The sequence below is a fragment of the Etheostoma cragini genome, chromosome 2 (genome assembly GCF_013103735.1).
Source record: "Etheostoma cragini isolate CJK2018 chromosome 2, CSU_Ecrag_1.0, whole genome shotgun sequence".
In the NCBI taxonomy this organism is placed as follows: Eukaryota; Metazoa; Chordata; class Actinopteri; order Perciformes; family Percidae; genus Etheostoma; species Etheostoma cragini.
Genome location: NC_048408.1, coordinates 12,288,688 through 12,303,609, shown reverse-complemented (window position 1 = coordinate 12,303,609; position 14,922 = coordinate 12,288,688). Strand labels below are relative to the sequence as shown.

General features: G+C 38.2%; 2 protein-coding genes across 8 annotated transcripts in view; both read right to left on the bottom strand.

The window, feature by feature from the left end:
* Nucleotides 1-5,264, bottom strand: part of coro2a (coronin, actin binding protein, 2A) — a 35,533-nt gene extending 30,269 nt beyond the window's left edge. Inside the window, exon 1 of the mRNA XM_034859291.1 lies at nt 4,988-5,264. Within this exon, the coding sequence (XP_034715182.1) occupies nt 4,988-5,002 (15 nt within the window). The 5' untranslated portion in view covers nt 5,003-5,264. The remainder of the gene's footprint in view (nt 1-4,987) is intronic.
* Nucleotides 5,265-8,945: 3,681 nt separating this feature from the next.
* The window catches only part of uso1 (USO1 vesicle transport factor), a 23,302-nt gene continuing 17,325 nt past the window's right edge, over nt 8,946-14,922 (bottom strand). For 5 of the 7 annotated variants that reach the window (XM_034859222.1, XM_034859231.1, XM_034859260.1 and 2 more), the window contains 6 exons: nt 13,631-13,797; nt 12,702-12,758; nt 11,938-12,036; nt 11,738-11,842; nt 11,311-11,526; nt 8,946-9,852 (listed from right to left, as the gene is read on the bottom strand). In XM_034859222.1, the coding sequence (XP_034715113.1) occupies nt 9,778-9,852; nt 11,311-11,526; nt 11,738-11,842; nt 11,938-12,036; nt 12,702-12,758; nt 13,631-13,797 (719 nt within the window). In that variant the 3' untranslated portion in view covers nt 8,946-9,777. Of the gene's footprint in view, nt 9,881-11,106; nt 11,233-11,265; nt 11,527-11,737; nt 11,843-11,937; nt 12,037-12,701; nt 12,759-13,630; nt 13,798-14,922 lie in introns of those variants that run through there. The other 2 variants (XM_034859251.1, XM_034859242.1) reach the window with 2 other exon arrangements.

Below are 14,922 nucleotides of genomic sequence, written 5' to 3'. Positions count from 1 at the left end.
TATATATATATATATATATATAGAGATATAGTTGTGGGTTAGTAATACATAAACAATATTTGAAGATGGTACCTTGGCTCTTTTAAGTTGTAAATTAAACAAAACTATTCCTGACAGTCATGCTCTGTGAGGCTGTATGATACAGTGATGCTTTGAGCTAAATGCTAACGTCAGCATACTTACAACACAATGACAATGCTAACTCATTGATTGTTTAGCAGGTATAATGTTTGTTTAATAGATGTTATAATGCTAACATCTACTTATTAGCAATAGACAAAGAGGAGAGCTGAGGTTGATGGGAATGTGATTAGTTTCGCAGATATTCTATTATACACCAAGGAATTATCATTTTGATCTGAGAGCGGGGCTATATGAAAAGACAAGGAATCACCAAAGTCAGTAGACTTCACCCTCTGGGGACCATTAATATCTGCAATAAATAAAATTGCAAAAATAATCTAATCGTTGTTGAGACATTTGAACTAACATGTGGAATGACCAATGCTGGCATTGAGCCGTGCCACTACAGGCTGAAAAAATAAGTCAAATATTCTCTGGTTCCAGCTTCTTAAATCTAAATATCTTTGAATCAATCTAAAGACCAATTGATAAACATATATTACGTCTCAGATCTCAAAATTGATTGTAAAGCCTTAAAATGACATCTTGTCTGGTATTTAGAAATTATGTAAAACACCTACAGTACACACATCAGCCTAAAATGGTTACACAACGACTTGCCACCCTGTAATTGGTTTCTTCACCTCAGTGTGGGGTCACACCTAATGATCCATCAAAGTGGCATAAACTCGTCACATTCAACAGTCCAAACACTGCTGGAGAGCTGGATGTGCTCTATCTGGGCATTAGGAACTGTTGGGCTTCTTCATATCAGCCAACGCCTTTGACTCATTTGCTTCAAAGTGCAGAAATATCAAAACCATATAAGCATGCAACTAATAATTATTGATTTATCGGCATTGTATTGTTTTTTGATTTTTTATCAAATGTAAAAAATGCCCATCACAATCACCCAGAGCCCAATGTGAGGTCTTTAAAATGTCTTATTTAGTCTGACCATCAGACCTTGACAAAACTCATCTTGAGTTCCATTTAGTTACGGCTCTGGAGCTTTGTATTATTTGACATGATCCTCATCAGCAGACAAATTACTGCCCAGAAGTCAAGGAAATATAGATGTTCAAATTTTCCATTTCTGAGCACTTTTAGAAAAACTTGTCATTCATATTGGCTTAACGTTTCCAAATCCCCAAAATACAAAACTACTCAATAAAGATCCTGTGATGTGATCGAAAGCTCCACAATAGCTATTAAATGGACCCAAAGATGTTCGGTGTGTTATTTCCATTTGAGAACCCGGAACCAACACATTCATGCCAGGCCTATTTTTGATTGTAAAATGACAAAACAATTAAATCAGTTTCTGCTCTAGTGTACCACATCCTTGTCATTTTGTCGCCTTTCCCCATGAGATTAAAACCACTACTTTTGCAGTTAAGAGTCCATTTTTAAAAGTAAAGGCCTACAGGCATCTGAGGTAATTGAGGCACACTATACAGGTTATACCTTCTCTTATTTGGCAATAACTTTATTGCACAACAGCAGCATATTGCAGAAAGATCCGGACCAATAAGGCCCTCAGGCTCAAGGGCATATTTGCTCAAAAGCACGCCTTCAATTCACAGCAGTTATTACAGAAGGTAGGACTTCGATACCTGTAACAGTTTATGGACCATTTCAGAAACCTGAACCCAACCCTTGATAACGTTTGACGTAGATGACAGTGAGATGTAATGTCAGATAAAACAGTAAATAAGTTAGCAGAAAAACTGTAGCAGCCTCTGCTTTTAAGCTTTGGAATAACTACATAGCAAACAGCACAAGTCACAAAAAAAGTGGGAGAATCTCCGGTATGTGTTAACAGTTGGTGTGAGAACATGCCAGAGATAACATTCAGCATTTAATGGCCCAACCTAAAAGGTGAACAACAGATTTCACTAGAGAGGGGTAAATTGAAGAGTATTAAAATACTACAAAATCCTCATTAAAAAAACTGAATGACGGCATGAAAATGTGTTGTTTCACCAATGTTTCAAGCCCAGGTTTATTTTCGGCTTCAGGAGTTTTCTGTTTCCCACAAGTGAAGATGTGTTTTCAGACTCATTAGTCTAATGCTCATTTTGGCAAGAGTTTGCCATTAGGCAGATGACAGGCCTACTTAGACAGATCTAGAGTTGGCATGACACCTTTTTCACATAACTCCAAAAGTCCTGACTCATGTTGTCACACTTAAACTCATATTACTGCCTTTCACAGCCTGAAACACCAGTCTGGTTTGTGAATGAGACGCTGGTAATTACGACACACAGGTCACTTAGATTAGTGATACTCATGCAGGGCCTGCATATACATTTGCATCACACTCTAACCCTTACTACATGTTTGTCAAAATAATCTATCAAACATGTCCCACCAATTCCAAAGTGTAGTAACTGGGACATAGAAGTGGGCAGTAAACAAGTAAGTAAGTGTAAGAATGAGTAAACTGTTAAATCTCAACCAAGACATGTTTTTTATATCGTTTAAAAAGGAATAGTTAGACTTTTTGGAAAAAGACATAACTTGACTTCGTTAACCAAGAGTTAGATGAGAAGATTGATAACTCAATCTAATTTTTTTAAAAGGTCCCATGGCATGAGAATTTTAATTTTGAAACACAGCTTTTTAACATTAATATGAGTTCCCCCATCCTGCCTAAGGTACCCCAGAGGCTAGAAATGGCGATATCAGTAAACCGAGACCTGGGCACCCTGCTCTGCCTTTGAGAAAATGAAAGCGCAGATGGACCATTCTGGAATCTTGCCCTTATGACGTAATTAGGGGAAAGGTTACCTCCCCTTTCTCTGCTTTGCCTACCCAAAGAATGTAGCCCGTCCATGAGAAAGAGAGAGACATCATGGCTGTCACTCCCTGATGTAAGTCAAGTGCAGATTTGAGTCGCGCATGCATCGCTGTGCGACAAGTAGTCCGTCTCTTAGCACCGCCCAAGACGAGTGACTGGTTTAAAAAACAAATGCCAATAAACCAGAGCACTTTTTGTCCTATCCCGGAATGCTGTGCAGACTAGACAGACCCTCCTCCACAGTGCTGTGGAGGAAGGTCTGTAAATGTTAGACTATTATGGCAGCAACATTTTAAAAACCATAACACAATATGACCCTTTTGGTCCATAAACAGTAATACTGAATTATTGACCAGACCATCACTTTGAACTGTACTTGCTGCCCTGGACCTGCCCCTGTGGAAGTGATGCTACACTAGAGGTGAGAAGAGATAAGTCCTACATTTCTCCCACTGGATCCACATGTGCTGAACATTAGACTCAGGTCATTACACACGGTGACCTGGGTCACAGAGTTAATGATGTGTTTGCACACATGAAGAGGACCTTAACTGATACAATACAGTATATTCTGGATGTACTGTACTCAAAGAAACTGTTGCTGATGGAACATATGAATATGTATTATTTTATTTTCATTGCTTGTGTTGTCCAACAAATATTTAAAAACCCAAATAAATTACATTTGCATTGATCTAAAGTGGAGACACACCTCTAATTTCTGAATTAATCAATTATGAGTATTCTTGGGAATTACTTGTCTTTTGATTGACTAATCAATTTACAAATGGTTTCAGCGCTACATATAAATAGTATGTAGTACTAGTTTCCCATTGTTAGTTTCTTGTCAATCACTATTATAATACTTTTTTAATATACTTTGTAATTAAGATGGGGGACAGTGCTTCGGGGACACTTCAAACTAAAAGATTTATTTTATTAGAGTGGAAATAATTAATCATGTTTTTTGACTGTTGGTGGGATGAAACAAGACATTTGAAGATTTCTCCTCAAAAATTGCATTGGCCATTCTTATAGCTAATCGAATCATCTTTTCGGTGCTTCATAGGAAATTTGTGTTTAGTTTCAGTAGTTTCCAGAGAACAACCAACAGTTTTTTTAATCTGCTGTATATTACATTTTTACAGATGTTTGTGAACTATGGCTGAAAAAAAAATCCAATTCAATGGTTTATTAATCTGGGGAAGTTTCAGACATCATCCAAACACAGTGATGAATATGTTTTATTAAGAACTAAAACAATGAATTGATAAATCAATTTGGCAATCAACAGAAACTTAATCAGTACAGTTTCACTCACCTTTCAAATGTAAGGATTCTGTACTGCTCCTTGTGTTATATGACAGTAAAGTGAAGATATCAAGGTTTTGCACTGTTGCTCTTATATAACAGTTAATACATAGGGCTCTGGGAAACATCAATCAGCTTTTTCCAACAGTTTTCTAGCGTTTATAGCCACAACAAGTAATCCAATAATCAATAGTCTAATTTAACGTTGAGTGTGGGAAAAGTTCATTTAAATTAGATTTTTAAACAGTTTCAGTAGAAAGAAATGTGTACATCCGTATCACATCATAAACAACTATCCTATCTATGCAGAAGGGGAGACACGCTCACATGCACATGACCTCACACACTTTAACATTAGCACCGTTTTACCAGCCAAATCCTGGTGAAATGTGCAAGTGGCTGGTCGAGCTGCTTCACTCACCAGCCAAAATAGCAATAGAGTAGCTAGTAACATTGGAACATTCGGCCTATTGCCTGGTAAATTAAAAAGAAAAGTTTATTTTGAGCGCGAGCACGCACGCACGCACACGCGTGCGCATACACATACACACACAAAGTTGTGTTTTGGTGTTCTGCCCGCCGGGTACAGGAGGCTGTTGAGCCGCATGGCAGAGCTCCACGCTAAAAGCGTAAATCCCCAAATAAAACTGCCCCGGCTCAATGCGGTTGTAGTGTAGTGCTACAAACATGACTGCATCATGACAAGCGGCCACTAACACGCTAGAGGAGTTTAGACGGAAGGAAACTCACCTTTGAGACGGTCATATGGTGCGAGAGGCGTCGGCAGGTGGTGGTAGTTTTCCCTGGAGAGGACTGGGTGAAGTGCAGCGGTGGTGGCGGTGGTGGAGCTGCGGTGTGGAGTCGAGTCGTGTTAACGGTAAATCACCGGTGGTTGTTGCATGGTGGTCATTTAAAAGTCAGGATGCCCAGCTCGACCTTGAGAGTCCCCAAAAATCAAATTCAAAAATGAAAGCTCACAGACAGAGGACGTCTCTCCTGAACACAGTCACCATGAAAAAAGAAAACAAGAGCCGTAGGAGGAGGGCGGAGGGCGGAGGATGAGGAGAGATGCGAGCACAGGATGCGACGAGAGGAGGAGGGAGGAGAAGGGGAGGGAGGGGCGATGCAATCTATAAAGTGCAACTCTGGCCTATTGCAGATTTCCCAAAATAAAATAATAGCAAAACCCAGACCTGAACCCCCCCCCCCCCCCACCTCGATTTTCTTCACATTATCTCATGTAGAATTGAGAGCAAAGAAAATGACCCTTTTAAACTCTATTGTATTTCTTGCATGGATTTTCCATAATTTATTTTTAATCATGTGAACTAAACACAGGGGTTTTCCCACATCCATCTATCAATCAATCAATCAATCAATCAATCAAGCATTTATTTCTATAGCACTTTACATTAACCAGCAGTTATCCAAAGTGCTTCACATCAGAAACCAAGAATAAAACAACTTAGCATACAAAAATAAATGAAACGTAGAACATTAAAATCTGAAAAAGTTGAACTCAAACTTTGTTACTTTAAAGTAAGAAAACTATTGGGTCAATCCATTGTTTCAACATAATACATATTAATATTGTGTTTCTTTTGCAGTCTTTGTAGTGTTCTTAGTAAATTAAATACATGTTTTTGGTAATCTACATTTTTAAAGAACTACCTCTAAAAGTATGATCGGATTCAGAGTTTCTAATGTGAGATGTGAGGAAGTCTCCAAACAAGCTATTGGAGAAGTCCTTTTTGATCAGTTTATATGTAGGCTATTTCATTTTACAGTCAGGTTCTGATATCACAAGCACACACACACCACAGAGCTTATCAGTACAGCAACACCAAGTGGTGAGGGTGGGCACACACCTCTCCCACCCACATGCTTCACCGGAGCACCCCAGGGCTGTGTTTTGAGCACCCTGCTGTACTCCCTCACACTCACGACTGTGTAGCCACTTTTGAGTAACACCGTTATCAAGTTTGCTGACGACACAGCTGTGGTGGCCTAACCACAGTCAACAATGAAAAGGTCTACCAGGAAGAAGACCTGTCCCGCTGGCATCGGCACTTCAACCTACACATGAATGTCAGCAAGACTATAGAGATGATAGTGGACAATGGGATGAGGCAGGCAAGGAACTACCATCAGGGTCTCATCAGGTGATAAAAAACAGATGTTAAAAAACAATATTAGAGCCGTAACTGTAACACAAAATGTCAAATTAGTTTTTAGGTATAGTTCAAACAATTGTAAGACAAGTTTTAATCCCTCTTGCATTCTTCATATAATATTTGAAAGAACGGTTTTGTTTTTATTTTGTGAGCAATGAATACCATAGTGTACATCTTAATTTGAAGGGGTTTGTTGCCCCCCAGTGTTGAAACACAGCCATCACAAGAGGACTCATGAGAGCAGGGGGCCACCAGGAGGAACATCAGATAAGACAAAGCTACTGCACAGTCATGAATCAATCATTTCTGAAGAAACAAATGACACTACTCTAAACAAGACAGCATTGATCCAGCTGGTATGTGGCAAATAAGATTGTTTAACGTTCATTAGATGAAACCGGTGCATTTCACTTACTTTCAGTTGAAAAAGGCAAAAGAATCTCTGCATGTCTCGAACATTTTGTTAAATTTGTTATACAACTAATTGACTAATACTAGTAAATATAATACATTAATAAATTAATAACTCCTGACTTGATTCAGCATGGCGTCTTCATGACGTAAAGTACAACACAAGACCGTGTGAGCCTCAGGTCATGTTTAAACACAACATGAATGTTACCTGGGCTGTAGTAAAAGTACTAATAAGACCATGTTAAAAAACTCCATTAAAAGTAAAACTCCAGAAATATTATCAGGTAAATGTACTTTAATAGTATCAAAAGCTAAAGTACTCGGCAAAACTGATGCATCAACACATAATTTAAGTTCTGAAACACAAATGAATTATTTTTCTCTTTATTTTTTTAAATAAAATATAAATGAACACTATCAACATAGACCTACTGTAACTAGACACTGAGGTTTTCTAACAGGTCACAATCCTCAACATTGGGAACCACTATTGTAATCTCATACTATTTTAAACACGTGTTTCTTTATATATGATCTTAATCTGTAACTAAAGTAAAAAAGTAGCATAAAACGGAAATACTCAAGTAAAGTATGAATACCCCTGTATGTGTACTTAAGTACAGTACTTGAATAACTTAGTTACTTTCCACCACTGGCTGTATGTAAAGAGGTTTCCTAATTTTTGGTTTGTCAGAAACTTGTCACCTCCTCTCTAGAAATCCTCCATGTTGCGTTGTATATGTGTTCATAGACTTCCTTTGCTTGTCAAAGTGCTTGCTATATTTGGACACTGCCTCAGATAATAACCAGGTGAATAATACATTTACATTTCCTTTATTTACAGTGTGGCTGGCTGAAGGAGTGGAAATTCAGCAGGGTGCTTGTCATCTGGGCAGGGCTGTGTGGAAACATGGCAAACAAGATGTTTTTCTACATAACAAGTCTTCAGACTGCTTTCAGGGCTTTTAGGCGTGGTTTGCCAAAACCAAGTGTGAACTACGTAATCGGCCTCTTCCCCCAGAAGCTCGGTCGTCAAATAGCTCAACTGCTCGGACAAGTTGTCTGGCTTGTTCAGTGTAAAACAAACACAAATGTCTTCATAAACACAGTTGTGGGTTTTGTTCATGCAGTCACATGTGCATTAAAAAAATTAGTTTTCTCAGAGGAACTTTTTATGACAAATGGAGCCAGACACTTATTGTTTAAGATTGCCTCTACTGGCCTCCATTCAGGTTGAATAGACTGGGTTCAGAAAATGATGCGGCCTTTTGGAAATGTGGGGTTAATAGAGGGTAAATCTATATAAAACTATATTGGTTGAAGATTCAATGTTAGGTCTTTTAGTTTGTATACTGTCGAAAATGTTATATTTTAGTTGTAAAGTGTTATCTTTTTTTAAGCAATACTGATACTGAAGGACTGGAGCTAGGGGAATTATTCTCAGGGAACTGCACAACTTCTGGAGAGCCTCCTTTTTAGGTTTGGGCGACAGTCTGGAGAAAAGGGGAGACTGTCATACTGTATTTGGAACTGATCAATAAAATATTTTCTCAAGTGGGAGAAAATTTATTTCTTGAATAAATCCATAGGCAAAAAGATGAGTTTAAAGCACATTGATCCATGTGGGAGTTGTTCTTTTTACTTTTCTCTTAGTGTTGTTTTGTTTCTTCATTTCCACAAAAGCCATTTTGTGTGTGACTTTTGTTTCTTTTGTGTGGAAATGGGAAATTGGGGAGTTGTGTTAACTTACTGTACTTACCTTTGGTATACAATTTCATAATGATCAATGTCTAGTATTATTTGTCACAAAAGGGCAGCTTATAAAAAAAATGTTATTTTGTATTCCTTTTTTGTGTACACATTTTAAACAGATGCATTTGAAAAGTTTGACTTATTTTGTGATATGATCAAAAAGTATTTTACAAAAAAAACATGTTTATGATCAGCATAGGTATCAAAAATGTATTCGTTATTGTCCGATCCTTAAAATGTCAGAGATCTTTGCCAGAAAACACATTATGTAGCCAAGACCTTACAATGCCAGAAATATATTGAAAGTTATCCATACCTATTTTCAACCTAAATAATTATTAAAAAAAGAAAAATTCAAAAGTCTAACAGTGGATTTAGTAAAATTTATTTATCTACAATTATCCCTCTATTCAGGCATACAGACCGATAGATTCTTTATTCATTTCAATGTGGCTCATAAACTGATAAGTTACACAATAATATACAGAAGCTGGATGCCAGTACTGGACAAAAAAGTTGCAAAAATATCTTTTTTGTCTTTACATTTTTTTGTCTGTTTTGCAGCATATTGTAGAGCGGTCATGTTGTGACGTCAAAGTGAAATGGAACAACTTGAGTGTTAAAATACTGAAACATTGAACTTCAACTGATTGGGGTTTGAAGATAAATTCCCGGTGCAGCCCAGTGACACATTGCAGGGGATGCTAATGCTGTAGGTGTAGAGTACGTTGTCTTTATGATATAATGAGAATAATATCAAAACTGTTTATAGTTGCATTGTTGCTACACTTTAAATCTTCCTTTCTAAATTTTCCAGATGACTTGTGAGTCCATATTAACCTAGTGTTTATCTTGTGATTACAAACTATTTGACAATACATTATAATAAACAAGACTGGTAAAATCCATCACAAAGTGATGGTCAAAAGTAGCAGAGATGAATGCACTGACATGTTTGAATTTTTTCGCTGCCGCTAAAAAACTGAATGAGAAAAAAAATGGCAAAATAACTAACACGTATGTGTGACGTGACAAGAAGGTAAAGAAGGTGATGAAGATGGCAGCTGGAGAGAGAAACAACTTCAATAGATTAGTCCTCTTCTTCAGTTTCTCAAGTGTGTTTCTGCAAAGTTTTTTTTCTTGCCTGTGGGTTGACCAATATTCCCATCGCTCCTTATTTTTTCTTTCAGTGTTTTTACTCTAGTCCTCGTCTTCGTCCTCCTCGAAATCATCGTCTGTCTGGTCCCTGGTGTCGAGGTCGTCTTCATCGTCCACCTGAAAGGAAAGTGTCACTAAAGTCTAACTAAAGCAAACACACAAAACACAGCTGAGTGGTCAGGACGCATGCATGTCTTTGAAGTTGTAAAGCCTACTACTCAGGACATCTGTGCTACTAAGAATATTAAAAGCTTGGAAGTCTAGTTTTAAAGTCACATCAAATGAATGAGCAGTAATGAAGATATAGCATGGACAACAAGAGATTCATTTTAGAGGCGATAAAACATAACATTTTATATAAAGGCAACGCCAGAAAGAGAAGGCATGGAGGTTAACTGTAGTAGTGCCTGGAGTGGAAGGTAGATACTAGCTTAATAAACACCTGATTGGTCTGTAAAGCACAAAGTAGAGACAATGTAATCTGCGAGTCTGGCAGGCAAGACGCTCTGCTCTGCGGTGTGACATGACGCGAGGCGGAGGACGGAACAAAACCGGAACGCAGCACAAACGTGCGCAGTGGAAAATCGGGGTTAGAGTTGCATGCTGAAACATGCTCTTTTTGCTGCATGAGGCATAATGTGCAGGGCGGTCATTCAGAGACGTTTACACAGCTGCTTTCTTTATACTTTTTATGTTTTGAACCTAAACAATGGTCAATCAGCCTCTGCAACCTGCAGTTGCTCATATCTTACATTCTGTATGTAGGTTTGCGGAGACGTGTTTGTTCCCAGGAGCATAACTCTATTTTTTGGTAACCTCCGCAATCCTGTAATAACCCCAGTTTCGGTGCAGAAGCAGAAACAACACCTATCAAAAACAGCTGGCCTTGCTAATTTAACATTTTTGAGAGAGATGCTGCATGTACACGAGTTGCATGAACAAGAGCTCAAAGCAACTGAACTTCATCAAAGTGAGGTGAAGCCGTCGTACTGCACTTAAACTAGTAAATAAATTATAAAATGATTGTCTGTCATAGCAGCGGTTTGGCGCTCGCTTGCGGTTTTCAGTCAGTTCATTGGTGCTGACAATCCAGATTCAAACACGTACATTCATTAAACACCACACATGCCTATTTGATTGATTTAGTATTGAAGCAACAATACGAGTTCCAGTCACATTTTAGTCATTAGACTGTTACTTGGAATCCACTTTTAAGTTATTATCTGAAATTTTAGTCTCATTTTTGCTTTGCATTTAAAAAAAGCATTACAGTCTACAGCGGGCACTAATTAATTAGTAATTTTTTTAGTCATATTTAATTTTTTAATAGCTTAGTTATTCTTAAGTTTTAGTGTTGGTATCAACATAGAAAAGATTATCAACAATAACCTTCTCTTATAGTTTTCCTTTGGCACATTAATCTGTCTATGTCTACGAAAACTCCATTCTCCACAAGTTTAGATGAGTAAGGTTTCACCACAGTAAAGCTTTTCAGCACTTAAGAAAAAGAAAAAAGGTTGTGCGAACTACTGGAATTAGGTCAAGTTGAGAAGGATTATAATACTGATTGTCTACCGTCTCTCCTAGGTCTTTGAGTTTCTGCTTGAGGCTGAGGATCTTCTGGTCCTGGTCTGCCAGCAGCATCAGCAGGTCGTCCTGCTCCTTCTTGGACTCTTGCACCTCCGTTTGCAGCTTGGCCTGCTCCGTCTGCAGAATGGCCACCGTGCTGGTGGCTGTAGCCAGCTGCTGCTCCAGCTCCGCCCGGCTCTCTGACAAGCTCTTTACTTCCTCCTAAACCAACGAAGAACATGGAGAGGACAGAGGGACAGGAGGGAAGAAGGTGTGGATGTTGAATAGAAAATCATGGGAACCCAGGGAAAAAAACAAACATCTGATGAATAATATAATTTCAAAGAGGTCAGAGCCAACTAGTGTTTAAATTGTAAAGTGATGCTTTACAGCATACGGTACACACATTTTGTTGAACAGCTATTCTACACACCTTGAGTCTATCTGTCTCAGTTGTCTGTGCTGCGAGTCTGCTCTCCACTTCTGCCATCTTGGCAGCGTCTAATGAGCCGCCGCTGCTGGAGACTGCGTCTGCAGACTGAGAGAAACAAGTGGCATGTTGATTAATTTAGCATCTGTTAAGATTTACTGTGATATATTTGGCATAAACTGTCATATTTCAATGATATTTACCCCAGCTTCAGCTCTTCTAAGCAGCTCTTGTCTCTCCGTCGTCATCTGGTTGATTTCTGCCGACTGGGACTCGACCTGACTCCTCAGAGCCTCCAGCTCCTGCAACGCACAGAGTCAAGCAAACAAAAACAAATATGAAAAATGCTTTTGATTGAAGTTTTGTAGGGTTAAGTCTGGTGATATTCTGGGAACAAACAGGCTGGGGCAAAGTGACAGAAGTCAGGGAAGTCCAAAAGAAATAACAGTAGGGCTGCACAATATCAGCAAATTATGTAGTTTAGTTCAGTTCAGTTTTTGACTGAGATTACAATTGTGATTTGACTGACGATATTGGAGGGAATGATCATTTTTGTATCATTATTCTCATTTTCCTGGAAAAATATTAAAATTAAAAAAATGAAATGCTTACAGTGTGATTTCTGGGAGGATCTGTACCAAACAAAGATTTTCTTTAGTCTGTAGGATACCATTGGTAGGCCTGAACGTCTCTGCAGCACCACAATATGAAGTTACAATGGTTTGACATATATTTTGCCTTTAACAAATATTGCGCTACCCTGGGATTTTGATAAAACCGTGATTAATTGTGCAGCAATGATTAACAGGCAGACCAATAATGTTGTTTTTTGTCTTTTCGTGGGATTTGTTGACAAAAAAGAGAAATATAGAATAATGCCAGATTGTGCCCTTACACATACATTCACTTGAAAACAAAGGTCCGTTCCACACTCTTAAAGGGGAAGTGTATTAGTGATGAAGCCCACCTTGAGCAGTTCCGTGTTATCTGATCTTCCTGCTGAACCTTCTGCTGTCTCGGACCTCTACAGTTACATACAGAAAAAACAAAATACATTAGTGACACACTAGTCATTTTCACTATGACAGAATAAAAGTAAAACTTTAAATTCAGTTCTAATTGTAGGATGATATTTAGAATAAGGGCTGAAACAAATGACTATTTTCTTCAATCAATTAATCTGCGGATTATTTTCTTATTCCTTGTCTATAGAATGTCAGAAAACTGTTATAAAACTGATTATTTAAATAAATAACAGAGTTTCTCCAGAGCCAAAGGTGACATTTTCAAATGTCTTGTTTTGTCAAAACAACAGCCCATACACAAAGATGTTCAATTTAAAATTATACAAAAGGTGATGAAAGGTGGCAAAATATCAAACTGACAAAACAGAAACTTGGAGATGTTTGGGGTTTTTGCTTAAAAAGTAACTTAAATGATAAAAATCAATTATCAAATCAATCGTTGCCTATTCATTTTTTGCGGATTGACCAAGTGCAGCTCTAATTCTGTTTTACAAACAAGCACACAAACCAGTCCCCAGGGAAGGGTTTCTCAAGTTGTTGGAAGTTCTGTTGTAAGAATTTATTTGTTGTTTTAAGTAATTTTAGTTTGCCAAAAAAACTATAGTTGGTATCCATTTACTGTAATGTTGTCTGGCTGTTTCCACAATAGTGAAGGCGTGGTTTGAAGTTTTGTGTCCATTATTATCCAAAGTCTGTTATCCATGGATCCGACCACATAAAAAAACTAAACATCAGTTTGTGTAATAATGTCAGCTGTTTCAATCATGTTCTGTGTACAGTGACCACCGTTGCTGTTTGGGACATTGTGTCAGGAGTGGGTGATGACACACAGACACACAGAGAGAAAGGGAGTAGGTAGACATTTACTAACCAGGTTGTTGATGAGTGCATCTTTGTCATGGAGTTGTGCCTGAAGGAGTGTGTGCTGCTTGCGTAGCTCCTCCACCTCCTCTCGGAGCTGTGTGAGCTCCTCCGTCTGCAGCCCGTTCACCTGAGAGCTGTCTCCCTGGCTGTTAGACTGATTCTGGTTCTCTTTACCTGAAGTGTAAAAACATCCGCACACAAACGTTAAAAGGTGATATAAATGTGGACGTTACTGATTTTTGTAAAATGCACACATGTACACAACACAAAACCAGTTAATGTAAATACAGTAATACAGCCCGAGCAATACTTTATTGTTTTTAGGCTAATAATGCATTTGATACTCAGGAGTTAAAGAAAAATGATGAACGATGTACTGGCCAATTGAATGTCTAGTACAGTCAATTATCATATTATGGGAAGAGTTAAGATTGTTTCAGTTAGTCTTTCAGTGAGTCTCTTTAGAGGTAAGTCTGTTAACAGCTGGGTTTTTACTTAGATAGTTTTTAGCCATTATCCTATGCAGTTAGTTAACTGCATTTTACTCACTATTTAAAATTCTTTAGATAAGGCATTGTGGACTCTGCTCTATTTAGCAATTATAAAGAGAAACAATGAAACCACATCAGCCATCAGACATGTTTCAAAAAAGAAGAAAGAAAATTACTTCTCAAACTGTCTCAATTTTTATTTGTTATTTCTATTTTTTTCTGGTTGCTATTGTTCCTTCCTGGTTTAATTCTGGGCTACAGTATTTATTGTACTTGTCCATGCATATAGCATTTCACTGCACTGAAGCAGTCTCATGGACAATTCTGGTGCATCCATTTTAATTTTAACTTCTGAATAAGTGATATGACATAATGAGTTAGATGAGAAGAATGATACCACTCTCGTGTCTGTAAATCAAGAACAGCGCTAGAGTTGGGATGTTGTTAGCTTAGCATAAAAACTGGAAGCAGGGGGACATGGTTAGTCTGCCCCTGTCCTAAGTTCAAATATTAAGTTCAAACATTAAATTGCTCGTAGGTTAGCTGGCATTGTTGGCTGTGGATTTCCCATCGTAACATCTAGCGTTGTAGCGTTGACATTGTTGCTAGCGGTGGAGAAGAAACTAGCAATGGCGGGTTGCTCGCGTGCCTTTACGTGGTCTCTGTGTTTTTTGATTTGTAGGTGTGATTCCACCGCTCTGATCCCCATTGTCCCAAGTTTGAAAATCTTCCGATATACACTCACCGGCCACTTTATTAGGTACACCTGTCCAACTGCTCGTTAACACTTAATTTCTAAGCAGCCAAT